Here is a 16,317-nt window from a genome sequence, read left to right as displayed (position 1 = left end):
GCTCAAATATATACATTTATATAATTATGTTAAAAATGTTCATTGTGTAAAATGTTCATATAACTTTAGTCTACTCCTTATCTTTTCCCATTCTTCTTTCTAACATTACTTCTTTCTTTGTATACCTTTCTCTCTGTATCCCCATCCCTATATCATACATTGACATACGTTGTTTTTTGTGGGGTTTTTTTACTGTTTATCTGTTTGTGTACTGAAATTTTACCCTGTACAAATTTATATAATTCAGCCTTTGGCTGCTAATTGAATTTTATCAAAATAAACACCAAAAATAAACCCCAAAGATCTCGGCTGTTGATCACATGATCATGACATATATCACCTCATCTATAATGTAATTTATTAAATTGTATATATAGTTGTCCCAAATCATTCAAATTTATTATAAATTTATGCATGAAATTAGGATATGACTGTTAACTCTATAAAATTAATCTCTTAGAACATTTTTGAATGGCCATCCCAAAGACTCTTTCTGGGATTCTGATCTATATCGAACTGTTTTATGTATTTCATGATTTTTTAGATTTCTTTTTTTTTTACTTGTTTTTTATTGTTTTCAGATGGAAATGTCATGATCAATATAAAACAAAATTTATTCACTTCAATCAGTTAAAAATGTAAATATTAGGAATTTTGGCTGTACAGAAAATTTGCATTTGATTTGTACATGAAAGTCACGCTTAATGTTGCTTAATTTCAAAACCGTCTTTTTTTTTACCCAGGCATTGCAAATTTAAAATAAAAATAATGCAACAGTGCAGGATGAACTTCTCACATTGTAGTCGTGAAAAATGTAGAGAGGGGTCTTTAAGGCCCCCTCCCCTACATCAGAGTTCAGACAAGGGTCTATATAATTTTGTCTGAAAAGTAACAAAATATTGATTCATATAAAAAAAATCAAATGGAACACAAAAGAAATATCCATACCCCTTTGAATCAGTTTTTCTTTGTCTGCTAAGGTAATATCTAGGGTCTGATTGAGTTGTCTCTTCATAGAAGGGTCCACCTCTACACTCCCAGGAGTGAGGTTATATCTCAACTTCTGGCCTCTGGGTGTCAAGTACTGCTCAGATGCAAACTCATTACGCTTGAAACTGGCTTGACCAATGTATGCACTCTCCTGTGTACCACCATCCATCTGAGGTTGGAAAGAGGGAAGAGGAGAAGAGAGAACAGAGCAGAAGAGTAAAAAAGAGGAGAGATGGAAGATAAAAAAGGAAAGATGAATAACAAAGAGGAAAGATGAAATTAGAAAGATAAAGGAAAATAAGAATAATGAATGATGGAAGAAAAAAGGAATAATAAAGAAAAATGAAAATAATATGAAGAAAAAGGGAAGGAGGAAGAAAGAATAAAGAAAAAGATGGAGAAAAGAAACAGCAGAAAAAAACGAAGTTGGACATCTTATATCAATATCCACCATGACAGTTGTAGCATACATGTATGCCATGGAAACCTCAATTCAGTACTTAATGTTTCAAAAAGGAAACTTAAATTTTCTAAATTTCAGGGGCCATCAATTCATTTAATACATAATTAGACTTTTTCTCAGTGAGAGGTATTCTAAAGCATTCTATTTTAATCACTGGTGTACAGATGGGGGGCTTGTAGACGGCCATGGACCCGAAAAATATTCACAACCCCAAAAAATAAGGGAAAAAGTGGTGAAATGACATCGTTCTCTGAATATTATCTCAAAATATAACACAAAATTATAATTATAGATTCGTTCACTTTCAACTTAAAAAAAAAAATTCCCTATATGCCGTGTCTCCCCCTTATATTTTTGGCTCATGCTACTGATTTCAATTTCTAATTTCCATACCATTATATTGATCCTGTAGGTCATTCGTTTCAATGGTGAAGCTATGAAGCTATTTTCATGATTCTCGATTAGCACATGCAAATTAGGCAAGTTCGATTGTCTTACATACTGCTTGTTATCATCCATCTGTTGATTGGGTTCACCACCAAAGACAACTTGAACTCTGAACAAGGCATAAGCGATTTTGTGTCTTGCCTACTTATGAAATAACCAAAAATATCGTGATTTGCGAGGCCACGCAACAGAATTGTATCAAAATTTCATTGTGAAATAACTGGGATGGAATAACATTTGTCATAAGAGTCTTGAACGTAAACTTTGTTGACCTCAAAATGAACTTTGACCTTACCATGTGACCCCCGAACACAATAACATGCAGGTCTCCTAACTACAACTACACATGTACAACCCAATTTGGTATAAAAGTGAAATACGGTTGCAGAGTTGTGTCATAACATTGACCTCAAAATGACCTTTGACCTTACAATGTGACAAAGTACATCTACAACCCAAGTTTGGGTGAAATGTGACTCACGGTTGTGGAGGTACATGTATGTGTCATAAGAGGGTCTTGCACATGAACTTTAACGTTGACATGAAAATGACCTTTGACCTTACCATGTGACCTCCAACTGAAGCATAACATGCAGGTTCACTAAGTACATCTATCACCTTAAATTTGGTTGAAAAGTGACTTATGGTTGCGGAGTTATGTGTCATGTTTATGACGGACAAACGACTGACGGACAGACATTTGGATCCCTTAGTCTCGCCTTCATCTCTGGTGGGCGAGACAAAAATGATGCCTTTGTCTAGCCGAAAGAAAGCACTATTACTTTGCTGACCCTGCTTCAAGAAATAACTTGAAGACAAAGAAGAAGATTATTTTCTTCTGGTGAAGGCCCTTTTTCCCTTCCATGTGACTTCATGTATTTTTCTTAAACTTTTTCATTTTTGGAGTATGGCAAAGTTTCTAATTCAGATATCATACTTCAAATTCAAGTCCATCCCAACAAATAGTTGATTTGACCAAATCAAGAAAATCAAACATAGTGCTGTCAATATCATTGAAATATAAGATGTTGAATAAGAAAGAAATGTGTGATAGTGGGTATGTTAAAGGACAAGTCCACCCCAACAAAAACTTGATTTGAATAAAAAGAGAAAAATTCAACGAGCATAACACTGAAAATTTCATCAAAATCGGATGTAAAATAAGAAAGTTATGACATTTTAAAGTTTCGCTTCATTTCACAAAACAGTTATATGCGCATCCCGGTCGGTATGCAAATGAGGGAACCGATGACATCACTCACTCACTATTTCTTTTGTATTTTATTATATGAAATATGAAATATTCAAATTTTCTCGTCATTGTCATGTGAAATGAAGTCTCATTCCTCCCTGAACACGTAGAATTCCATTATTTTAACATTTTGTGGTTCAGGCAATGAGGTCCTAATCGTCAAATTCGTAAAAATTGAAATATTGTATCATTCAAACAATAAAAAACAAAAGAAATAGTGAGTGAGTGACATCATCGACTCTCTAATTTGGATGTAACTGGCTCGTTCATATAACTATTTTGTTAAAAATAAGCGAAACTTTGAAATGTCATAACTTTCTTATTTTACATCCGATTTTGATGAAATTTTTAGCATTGTGCTTACCTGATTTTTCTTTATTGATTCAAATCAACATTTTTCTGAGGTGGACTTGACCTTTAAACAAATTGTGTATGTAACTACAAATTTGGCTTGCCAGTGCAAATTAAAAAAAAATATTACTTACAAAGCCCTGATATTGAACATTATTTACTGTTAAGTTTTCTCCATCGTTTTTCTCCCAAAATTCTTCATTACTTGAAAGTAACCTAGGAATAAGCAATGTCTTGGCTATTATTAAGCAATTCATATCACCTGGTCAATGAAAGCCATATCAGGAAGGGGTTCAAACTTGGCGTCAATCTTATGGAATGCTAGCTCCTGCTCCAGGCGATACTGTTTCTCACAGGCTTTTGTCAGTTCAGCAGTCTTACGCCTTAACTGTATACACAAATAATTCAAGTTAATCAGTGAATTAATAATCAATTCATGTATTTGCATGTATTCATTCATTCATTCATCCACATACCAATTGTACATGTACAATCACATTTAGTTTCTATCTCTTTCCATCTTCCTATCTCTCTCTCACTCATACACGATATCATACTTCAAATTCAAGTCCATCCCAACAAATAGTTTGTTTGACCAAATCAAGAAAATCAAACATAGTGATGTCAATATCATTGAAATATTAGATGTTGAATAAGAAAGAAATGGCACTTTGAAGTTATGCTCATGTTTCACAAAGCAGTGTTTTTAATGATGTTTGAAGTTTTGCATGGTGGTAGGTTAACGGTATGGAAAGTGGAAGGTTGGAAAGTAGAGTATTCTTTTCTGAAAATGAGTGTAGCCCTTTAAAAATTGTAAACCAGAAAAGTTGAGAGGCTAGTAGATGAAGAGATAAGACAAAGCTGGCTTGAGTTGATAAGTGGAGTTGTACAGCAGCAGCAGAGAAGACTCAACATTTCATGCAATTTTCCATGGAAAGTTTCAGAAATTTTCAGCCACTGGGAATTTATATTTTTTAACATAAACTGAAAAATTGTGTTGTCAAAAACAAAATTACAATTCACATGCTCATTTATTATACTTTTCATAAATTGCTCAGTGTATAACAAAGCCAGGACATTTAATATCAAAGTGTACATACATACATTATATGTATGTACAATGTAGGCCCTATGAACCCTTTACAAGGATAGAGCATAATATTCAAAATGAAACTTCTACATCAATTGAATATGAAAAAAGGATAAGATCCTCACACAGTTATTTTTTTTTTTAGTTTCTGTGAATGTCAAGGGCTTAACATGTACAATGTAGGAACCAACCATAGTATAACTCTACTTAAAGAGTCTGGAAAACCCTCATGAGAACAATCATCTTTGGTTCAATATTTCTTAATGGCAATACTATGTGTGGTGTCTCATTGACTATTCTTGTAAATAGTTGGTCTTTTATCTTTTAGATTAACAATACAGAGAATAAAATTGCCCCAAAAATTCTCAGGAATTTTGTAACCTTACCCAAAACATATTTTTTTCTTTAAAAAAAAGAACACTTCCCAGTCAAACCTTCCACTCTTTTGCCTCTCCATTTCACTTCTACCGCTACCCAGGCACTTCTCTTACATATATATAGCCCATCTAGGACTTATCACATTGTGTATCATAAACCACTCCTGCAATTTTTATTTCTTCATGTAGATAGATAAGATATATAGATAAATGGTGTTTATTTTGATAAAATTCAATTAGCAGCCAAAGGCTGAATTATATAAATTTGTACAGGGTAAAATTTCAGTACACAAACAGATAAACAGTAAAAAAAAACCACAAAAAACAACGTATGTCAATGTATGATATAGGGATGGGGATACAGAGAGAAAGGTATACAAAGAAAGAAGTAATGTTAGAAAGAAGAATGGGAAAAGATAAGGAGTAGACTAAAGTTATATGAACATTTTACACAATGAACATTTTTAACATAATTATATAAATGTATATATTTGAGCAATATTGAAAGGATAACAATATATATCCGTGCAATTTCTAACTGTCTAAAGAGTGATTGTATGAAATAATACTTTTTTTTTAAACAAGCAAAAGCTATTAACAAGGGGTAAACTGAAAGGCTGCCGGGTAAAAATGGAAAAGGTAAAAATGGCAGAGGTAATAATGGCAGAGGTAAAAATGGCAGAGGTAAAAATGGCAGAGGTAATAACGGCATAGGTAAAAATGGCAATAAAAATGGCAGAGGTAATAATGGCAGAGGTAAAAAATATACACAACAAAAAAAAGTAAGTCCTCCCTAAATCAAATTGCTGTAACTTTTGAACGGAATAATTTTAAAATATGAAATTTCGTAGGTGGTTTTCTACACTCACTAAAAAAACTCCTGGAGAAAAATGAGATTGATCGATTGAGTCATGCTTGAGTAATCAAAGTTTGAATTAAAAATGACAATTTTTTAAAGTCACAAGAGTCGTTTTCCAGATTGTGTAAATACAAAGTTGGGCAAAGGTTGTTTTTAGGTGAATTTTATGGTGTTAATGCTGTTTTCCTACCCATCGTTTAGCCACTTCACACAAAATTTTGATATCGTATGTTTATAGCTGAGTGAGCACAATTTTTTGTACATGTATCATCATAGGGGTTTATGGCAGTATCCCCTATAACTTGTTAAAGCATGTTAAAATTGGAAAATGATGGTGGCTCCCCCAATTACTCGGCCCCTCCCCATTTTAAAATTCTGGATCCATTTCTGATTTGTCCATAAATTCAACTGATCCTGAGAAATTGTTAGGAAAAGAATGCATTCATGCAGTATAAAGAGTATTCATTCCCAAGATTTTGAATGCACTCGCTCAACCATGAAAATGTAAAAAGTTCGGAAAGGGTGTGGTGATAAAATTGATGGATGATAAAAACAACAGCAATTAAGTCATATTTGAAACCGAATTCGCCCCCATTATTCACTTAATTACCCCCTCAAAATGAGGCAGTGATGCATGCTCACTCATCCATGAACATATCAATTTCATTTTTGCACAGAATTCTGCCCATAGGTTGATAAACATAACTGCCAAATGACATTGCTAAAGACAGCCTTGAAAAAAAGTTCCACCATATTGAATGGGGTCACTTATTCTTAAACATATGCACCCATAGTGTACACAATGTCTATGAGAGAGGAAGTCAAAATTTTAACAAAAATGAAACGAGGGTTTGTTTCATGGACGGTTTTGTTACTTCTGCCAACAATTTTTTCATGAAACTTTGCACATAGCTTTAGATTGACACTATCCATAAGGCGCACACACCAAAATAATCATTCAATATGGCAGAGAGTGAGGCCAAGGCCTTAAACTTTCTTCTTGTTTGCATAATTTTCGTATATTGTGTGCTCACTGAAGCATTAAACATCGGGATTTTCATAAAAATCAAATCAAATGAACTATGGAAGGAGGTTTGTGGCAGATATCCATAGTTAGCAATTGCATTTTTTTCAATAACGTAAAAAAGAGCTAATCACATTTTACATGTTGATTCAAGCGTGAATGTTTAATTAAACGCATTTGAATCATTGAAGCATTGTTAATTGGTCATGAACACAACGAAAAAAGTTGAGAAAAGATCATTTCAGTTACCAAAATGAAACAATACTTGCCTATGATATTTGAAATTCGTATTCTTTGGTTTCATTAAATGTTTATTGATCCGTGAAACGATGAATATTGTTGAAGATACTTTTCTCAAAAATAATTGTCATCATATTCAATCATTTTTATCGATAGAAATGTGTAAAAAATCCAATTATAGCAAATTTTTAATTGTGTTTATTCAACCCTGAAATTTAGCCAAAAACCTTTTATCGTCTTTTGGAAAGTACCTTTTAGAAGCCTTCTGACTATTTTTCATGATGAGAATGTGGAATTCGTTCCAATAAAGTGGAATCAAAATCATGATATTTGGCTTGTGACTTTTGAAAAGTGACAATTTTGCCTTCTGGCGGTGCTCACTGAAGCATGACATAAAATACGTACATTACATTTACTCAGAGGGTAGCTTGTACACGCTCATGTGAAAATATATTAAAACTTGCATTGGTTCGGAAATTATGGATGTTTGTTTAAGGATGGACTTACTCTTTTGTTGTGTATAGAAGAGGTAAAAATGGCAGAGGTAAAGATCATGACATGCTACATCAAAAAGGAAAAGACAGAGCCTTTCCGGTTAATATCAGTCACAGTTATTGACATTGAATGGACTCCTATTGGATTATTTTTCATCATTTTAGGTCTATACTTTATTGTTGATATGATTAAACTCAAACATTTTCATGCCAAAATGATTTCAATTAGCCAGTGAGTGATGAAAGGATTTATCTTGGCCAGTTTGTATAGTAGAACAGCACATCATCACATACATACCAAACAAATTTTAATTTAAACATCAACGTGTGCTACCATTAACACACTAAAATATACAAATTCGGGATTTCTTTGAACCACTTGCATAACTTGGATAACAGGAAAATAGCAAAACGTTCTGTAATAAAAGTAATTTTTCATATTTCAACATCGTAATGGATCCGAATAGATATTGATATGATATGTATATAGTTCAATGTAAATGATATAATAATAGCAATCAGTGTTCAGTTTTTCAGAGCAATAGCTCATTGCAGCTAGTCCAAGTGGATGTCAGGTTCCTAAACTAGTTTCTATGGTAACAGTTACCGCATGAATTTTGAAATGTGTAGTGAATCAGGGATTTAAATTTATGGGTGTTTCTTTGGTACCATTCTATGGAGCTGTTTTATTATTAGTATTTTTACCTTTGCTATTTTCACCTCTGCTTTTTTACCTTTGCCATTTTTACCTTTGCCATTTTTACCTCTGCTTTTTTACCTTTGCCATTTTTACCTTTGCCATTTTTACCTCTGCCATTTTTACCTCTGCCATTTTTACATCTGCCATTTTTACCTTTGCCACTTTTACCTCTGCCATTTTTACCTCTGCCATTTTTACCTTTGACATTTTTACATCTGCCATTTTTACCTTTGCCACTTTTACCTCTGCCATTTTCACCTCTGCCATTTTTACACCAAGCCAGCTGAAAGAGGGAAACATGTATTCCATACAAAAGATTTCAAAATAAAACAGAAATCTGGGTTGGGATTGTTCTTGGTAGGCCTGGGATGAATGTCAATTTTACCATTCAATTATTTCCTGAAAAAACAATTGAATCATTCAATTGTTCATCAGGGATCAAGTCTTCTAAGCCAATAGTTGACCTACTTAAGAAGACCTCCCAAACTTGGGTCAATAACATCTACATGTTGGGTAGAGTATTATCTGTTCCTCATAAATAAAAGTAAGCCCCTTCTCTTTCATTTCTATTTGAAATGAGATTAAAACTTTAACTTTATTGTTCCAACAACAAATCTTTCCTAAATCAATGCTTGTATTATGCATCCCTCTAATCAGGCTACAGTCTTGGGTCCAATTTACGTCTCTGTAAACAACTCATTCATAAAGTATTCTTTGAGACAGACATGCATGTGGTGCCTTTTACTTATTGAAATATTTCATCCATTGCCCACACCATGCCCCAACTCCCATCTGTGGCACTGCCCACGATGTTAAAAATTTGCAAAATATTTTTGTTTGAAGTACCTCTCAAAATTACAATTTTTTATCATTTGAACCTATAACTGGGTCTACAGTATTTTGGGAGACTAGCGACATCTGTAATTAGAAGATGGCACGTGTTGGAATGTTGTTTTGATTGTGTGAGTGGGGGAGGAGCCGGGGCTAAAAGAGATTGCATTGTTTTGATACATGAAAAGAATTCTTGCTCCCACCGCTAATTTCTCTCCCCCTCTCTCTCTTTCACACACACACACCCACCCACACACAAAGATGGGGAGGGGTCAATTTGCTTCTCAAGTCACGACCTTAATGGGATCAACGCACGTACATACATGTAGCTTCTTCTTTGTCTCCCACAAGTTTCATTGGCCATCCATTTTCCAATCACATATCAGCTCAAGTCACCTAGTTGTGTGTGTGTATACTTTCTGTTTTAAGCACACAGACATGCAACCACAGAGTTATATACACTTATGCATACAACATACATTGTGTATTGAGGGCATGCAAGGCCGGGTGGGATTAAAATTTCAGAATTCTTTCAGGTTGGTGTTTACATGTGATACAATCATTGTTCATTTTTGACAAATTACATCGGTAACATCATATTTAAGCCTGTATCAAGTATTTAAAAACAATTGTCATCACTGTTATCGGCTTATTATAATCACTCGGGTCGCGTTCGCGTTCGAAATCACTCGGGTCGCGTTCGTAATCACTCGGGTTTTGGATTTTTGGCGATTTTTTTTATTTCGATGCGATTTGATGTCTTCAATGGGACAAACACGCTGGGAAAATGAAATGAAATTGAAATTCTAGTTTCGTGTTAAGCCGGCAAGTGCCTTAAATAAAATGCACTCGCCTACTGCTTAACATAACAAACAAGCAAATCAGCCATGTGGCTCAACTATCCTAGAATACATCCAGACTTCTACTGTTTTTATACGAGGACTCCGAGTCGGAACTTGCCATATCTGCCACATCGATATTACATCGTCATTCCCATGTGCGGACATGCATGCCTGCATGCAATGGCCCCAAGGCAGGACCCGGCCACGGTCGGACACGGCGTGCATCGGTAGCATGGAGCAAGGTAACGTGATCTACGCCGATATTTTATATCCGATTTTCCCTTCAAGGGGCATGATCGAAGATTGGCAGGTGATCGCCGATTGTGGTAAAATCGGGAGCCGATTTTAAAATCGGTTAATTAGAACAGGTACAATTACGATTTTAAAATTAATTTAAAATCGATTTCCAAAATCAATTTTAAGATCGATCTAAGATCAATTTTAGATCAGTTTTAGTATTAGTTTTTAAAAGCCCATTCACATTTTTACTGATGCTGACGAAAAGTTAGTTTGGTTGTCAGAGCATTATTTGTCCTGCGTCTAAATAACTATGTCCGATCGAGGGACCGTTTTAATTTCGGAAAGGTAGGAGAGACAGAGAGAGAGAAAGACTGATCCCCGTTCAGCTCAACGTATACGTTTGGCACGCGAGCACAAAGAAGATCAATTAAGCACATCACCTAATGCAATGTTTCGAGAATTTAGGTAGGGAAATTTTTAAGTCTCCAGTTACTTAAAACATGATATGGCCATTTTATCTATAAAATAAGACAAATTTTATGAGAAATGGACAGTAATTAAGAGCAGAATTTTAAAACGCCTATCGGAAAGATCGTCCTCAAAGCTCATTACGTATTAGACAGCTGGCAGCCGTCTGTTTCGAGTTTTCTTTTACATTTTTATTTCTCCTCGTACACAGACGGCTCGCTATGGTGCAATCATCATTACGGGGTTAACAATGCAAAATCCCCCAGACGGCGCTCATCGATTTTTGTCTTTATTTCATAAAAATATATGAAAAGAACTGTATCAAATAAAGATTATTATTCCGTTTTGCCCTAAAATGCACCAAAAAAAGGGAAAATAAACTTAAAAGGGGAAACAACAGTAACTAATTGCTTCGGCTGTCGCGCAACTTCACTTCCCCGTTTTATTGGAACTTAATGCATAACATATGGCCATTGAGTCCCTGTACAGATCGAGCTAGAACTTCCGTCTCTGTATTGGTGAGTGGAGCTAACGAAGTTCAGCGGAACAACGAACATTGCAGAGACCGAAGCTCTTGGTCTAATTACGTATATATGCATTAAACCACGGATGGCTGGCTATGCATACCGCTGAATTAAATACTTTTGGACGAGCTGCGGACTGACTGGCACTGTAACGTGGGATCTAACTCGGCTCGACTCACGTTACTTTGCTCCATGCTACCGATGCACGCCGTGTCCAACCGTGGCCGGTTCCGCCTTGGGGCCATTGCATGCAGGCATGCATGTCCGCACATGGAAATGACGATGCAGGGGCCGCGGAAGCGGGGGGGCTGAGGGGGCTTCAGCCACCCCACTTTTTTCCAAAACCGTGTACAAAAACGTAAAAATTACCATATGATTGTGATTTTTTGCATGGTCAGCCCCCCCCCCCCCCACTTTTGGCTCAGCCCCCCCACTTTGAAAACCGTTCCACGGCCCCTGCGATGTCATATCGATGTGGCAGATATGGCAAGTTCCGACTCGGAGTCCTCGTATAAAAATAGTAGAAGTCTGGATGTATTCTAGGATAGTTGAGCCACATGGCTGATTTGCTTGTTTGTTATGTTAAGCAGTAGGCGGGTGCATTTTATTTGAGGCACTTGTCAGCTTAACACGAAACTAGAATTTCAATTTCATTTCATTTTCCCAGCGTGTTTGTCCCAATGAAGACATCAAATCGCATCGAAATAAAAAAAATCGCCAAAAATCCAAAACCCGAGTGATTACGAACGCGACCCGAGTGATTTCGAACGCGAACGCGACCCGAGTGATTATAATAAGCCCTGTTATCTTGTCATTTAGTTACTATTACTTGAGTATTCCGAGTTATCCCAAGTGTCTAATCGGTATCTGTCGAACAGTGTAAATTTTGCTAAACGATCAGCAATTGGCGGCAAGCCATTCAAATCGTTCGATAGATCAATGTTTACTCCCAGGCCTAGTTCTTGGTATGCTTGATAATGATATCTAATCTAAAGAAAAATTGTGTTGATGGTAAAAAAAGTTGCAAGAAACGGAATCATGGATAATAATTATAAAGAATTATCTTAAAAGGCATTAAATACAAACAAGTGGAGCGCATCTGGCAGTCTCACCTGCATCACGCGATTCAATATACATGTAGCAGCAGTGCTGTCTTTGAAAACTACTATAAAATAATTATTCACAAAAAACACCATTCATATAATGATACAATACTACGTTCATTGACAATAAATGACATTAGACCATGTCAGTGATACCCCTATATCCACATTTTATACACTATATCTATAAAGTTTGAAAGTTATGACAGCAATCTAATAATTACCTCCAAAATGGCCAAAGTTCAATGACCTTAAATGACCTTTGACTTTGGTCATGTGACCTGGAACTCCCATGAGATGTTCAGTGATACTTGTTTACTCTTATGTCCAAGTTTCATGAATCACATCCATAAGCTTTCAAAGTTATGATGGTAGTAATTCAACAGATACCCCCAACATGGCCAAAGTTCATTGACCTTTTCCTTGGTCATGTGACCTAAAATTCAGGCAGGATGTTTAGTAATACTTGATTAACCGTATGTCTGTAGTAAACTGGGCTCAAGTGGTAGTATGGGTTGGGGTTCAAGTACTCAGTCAGGACATGCAACCATAGACAGGAAGTAGGGGTGGGTCAGCCATTTATTGAAAGCCGGGTAGATCATACAAAACAAGGAAAAAACCCCTACTATTGGCCAAGAGATAACAGGGTACATCCACCAAGTCACATTCCGGAGATTTCACTCGGCATCGCTCATACATGGTACGTCAAATGAAATTCCATGCCTCCTTGTCGAGCATGGCTTGGAAGAACGAACAACATAGCCCTAACGTGCACTGTCGTCACCAATCGCTTTCTGATTTATCATACCGCCGTAACAACAAAAACGCTTGTTCTTTCGCGCCACCTACAGTTGAACGCTATGATGCTATCTGATATAAATATCCTTCCACAACATCACAAATATTTATGACATATTACTAGATTTAGTATCAATGGAAAAGTATGATGAAAACAACTATGTTTTTAACACAAAAATCATACACATCATTTATGAGAATAATCAGCTATAAATCTGAGGAACTACTTTTACTTCTTTGAGTAACAACATCATTGCCATTACGTAACAGGTGAATAAACAACGGAAAATATCGACCAAAAAGAAATACACTTTCGCTTTAAATTCTCCTAAGGTGTCTCCTAAGAAAATTGATTTTGCAAGAAAATTCAATTTCCCACAATCCATCCTGACAAAATAACATTTTCTCCATGTTATAGATAATATTCATTCTATTAGAATTATTTTTCAATTCTTCAATTAAACATTAATATTTTTACAAAAATTGCATTTTTACCAGATATATTATTTAATATGCTCCTATTATGAAATATTTCAATCTATACCTAAACTTCAAGCAAAAATTCTCATCTGAGTAGTTTTAATATCTCTAAAATGAAAAATGTAAATATCCAACATTATGGAAAGAAAAATGACAGAAGAAAAGTGAAAATCATCTCACTGCCATCCTGGGCAGGTTATAAGGGTTGCTATGCATCTTCTTAGTTACTCTCGTTGAGCGTCGTAGTTGCCTCTGACCTACTTCCTCCCGAACTGGAAGTCTATCATTGAAGTTAGGGAGCATGATATGGTTCTCGTCATCTTCATCACTGCTAGAGGTGTCTGACATTTCATCATCTTCTACTGGAGGCCATAATTCTGGTGGATCCCCTTCTTCTTCAGATTCTCTCGGATAATCCAATAGATACTTCTTGTTCACTGTCTGTACTCTGCCTCCATGTAAAGGTCTGATGCTACACACATCTTCTTCAGGATTGATCCAAACTACGACATACTTGTCTCTATGATAATGATCAGCTAATTTATGTCTTCCCTTGAACGCGGTCCTTCGCAATAATACATGTTGCCCAATCGTGATCTTCTTTTCCTTCAGCCCAAGATCATGCCTACTCTTGTTATACTCTGCTACCTTCTTCGTGTTGTTTTCTACTATTGCATTCATCCTAGTAAGAGCATCAGCTTGAGCTGCAACATAGTCTTGATCCCAGTCTCCTTGTTGCTGAGATAAGAGTTGATCAAGAGGTATTGATGGGACCCTCCCATACATCAGTCGGTAAGGTGAGTAACCAGTAACTCGGTGCGGTGTACTATTATATATGTACACCAACTGAAATAACATCTCTGGCCAGTGTCTGCGCTCATTAGGTTCCATCCACCTAATCATAGTACACAAAGTGCGGTTGAAACGCTCAATTTGCCCGTTTCCCTCTGGGTGGTAGGGGGTGGTTCTGGACTTGGTGATATTGTACAACTTACATAGCTCCTGTATCAATTTCCCTTCAAAGTTCCTGCCTTGGTCAGAGTGTATTCTCTGTGGTATACCATAATGTGAGAACCATGAGTCACGAAGTACTTTTGCTACTGTCACCGCTGTTTGGTCCTTACACGCAACAGCTTGGGCATACTTTGTGTAAACATCAGACATGACTAGAATATCTTCATAGCCTCCTCTCCCCTTGTCAACCTTCAAGAAATCTATGGCCAAAACTTCCAATGGTCTGAAAGCTATAAGATGTCTCATGGGTGTCTTCACTGTTGGTGATGGAGCTTTGGCCACATTACAATTCAAGCAGTTCCTCACATGACGTCTTACATCTGCATGTAGACCAGGACAGAAGCACCGTTCACGCAACAGACTCAAGGTTCGTGACACTCCTTGGTGTCCCCATCTGTCGTGAACGGATTCAAGAATGGTCTTCCGAAGCTTCTCAGGAACTAACAATTGTAAGATGTTCTTCCCCATCACTTGGACCTGTCGATATAGTACTCCTTTCTTCTCAGTCAAACTTGTCCACTCTTTCAGCCAACTTCGCACCTCTTTACTATCCTCAGAGATTACTTGACCTGGTTGCCATCCCTTCCGATAACAGTCCCAAATCACCCCAAGTAACTCATCCTGCTCTTGGAGTCTCTTCAGTTCTTTGAGGCTGAACGAAGGGAAGATTTACATACAAAATAGCTTCGGCATGTATCGCAAATAGACTCAAAAAGGTGCTTCCTTTTTTAATACATGAGAACCAAAAAGGTTTCATGGAGGGCCGGTTTATTGGTGAAAATATTCGACTGTTATATGATTTGCTTTTGTATACAGATGTGAACGATATCCCCGGTTTATTGCTTTTAATCGATTTCGAAAAGGCTTTCGATTCGATTTCTCACAGCTTCATTATAAAAGTTTTTAAATACTTTAATTTTGGCCCATCGATTATACAATGGTTTAATGTCTTCTATGAAAATATTCAATCTTGTATTGTGGTAAATGGACACCTCACTCCGAGATTTAGAATCGAAAGAGGTTGTCGCCAGGGGGACCCATTATCTCCCTATATTTTCCTCTTGTGTGCAGAGATTCTTGGAATTTTATTTAGAAATACAAGGTGTATTAATGGAATAAGGATATCTGAACAAAATTTGAAATTGATTCAGTATGCGGATGATACTTTACTCACGTTAAACGGTACCGCTTCGGAATTGAATATCGCATTAAATATTTTAGATGAATATGCTGCAATATCTGGATTAAAAATAAATATTCATAAGACACGAGCGATTTGGATAGGGCTAAATAAAAACAAAAAAGACAAGATACTTATTGATCGTAATTTAACATGGGTATTTGATGAATTCTTTAGATATCTAGGTGTTGATTTTTGTACGGATTTGCAGAAGATGGTACAATATAATTACAACGAAAAAATTATAGAAATAAAGAGTCAAATGACATCATGGTTAAAAAGATATCTAACTGTGTTAGGAAGAGTAACTGTGGTTAAATCCTTGTTGGTTTCTAAGCTTAATTACCTCATTATGTCTCTTCCGAATCCTAGTGACGAAGTTTTAAAGGATTTAAATTCATTATTTTACAAATTCATATGGGAGGAAAAACCGGACAAAGTTTGTAGGATTCAAATGTCCCAAACATATTTAAACGGTGGGGTTAAAATGATAGACATATATTCACACTGTCAATCATTAAAGATTTCTTGGATTAGGAGAATTGTAAAC

At 36.0% G+C, this 16,317-nt stretch overlaps 1 protein-coding gene across 1 annotated transcript in view; it reads right to left on the bottom strand.

Annotated features, from left to right (window-relative positions):
- Positions 1–578: 578 nt before the first annotated feature.
- The window catches only part of LOC129278120 (centriolin-like), a 36,681-nt gene continuing 20,942 nt past the window's right edge, over positions 579–16,317 (bottom strand). The window contains exons 2-3 of the mRNA XM_064110359.1: positions 3,766–3,891; positions 579–1,159 (exon numbers count right to left, since the gene is read on the bottom strand). Of these exons, the coding sequence (XP_063966429.1) occupies positions 905–1,159; positions 3,766–3,891 (381 nt within the window). The 3' untranslated portion in view covers positions 579–904. The remainder of the gene's footprint in view (positions 1,160–3,765; positions 3,892–16,317) is intronic.

Source organism: Lytechinus pictus, chromosome 15 (genome assembly GCF_037042905.1).
Source record: "Lytechinus pictus isolate F3 Inbred chromosome 15, Lp3.0, whole genome shotgun sequence".
Taxonomy (NCBI): domain Eukaryota; kingdom Metazoa; phylum Echinodermata; class Echinoidea; order Temnopleuroida; family Toxopneustidae; genus Lytechinus; species Lytechinus pictus.
Note: the sequence above shows the minus strand (reverse complement) of the source record. Positions and strands in the feature narration are given on the sequence as shown.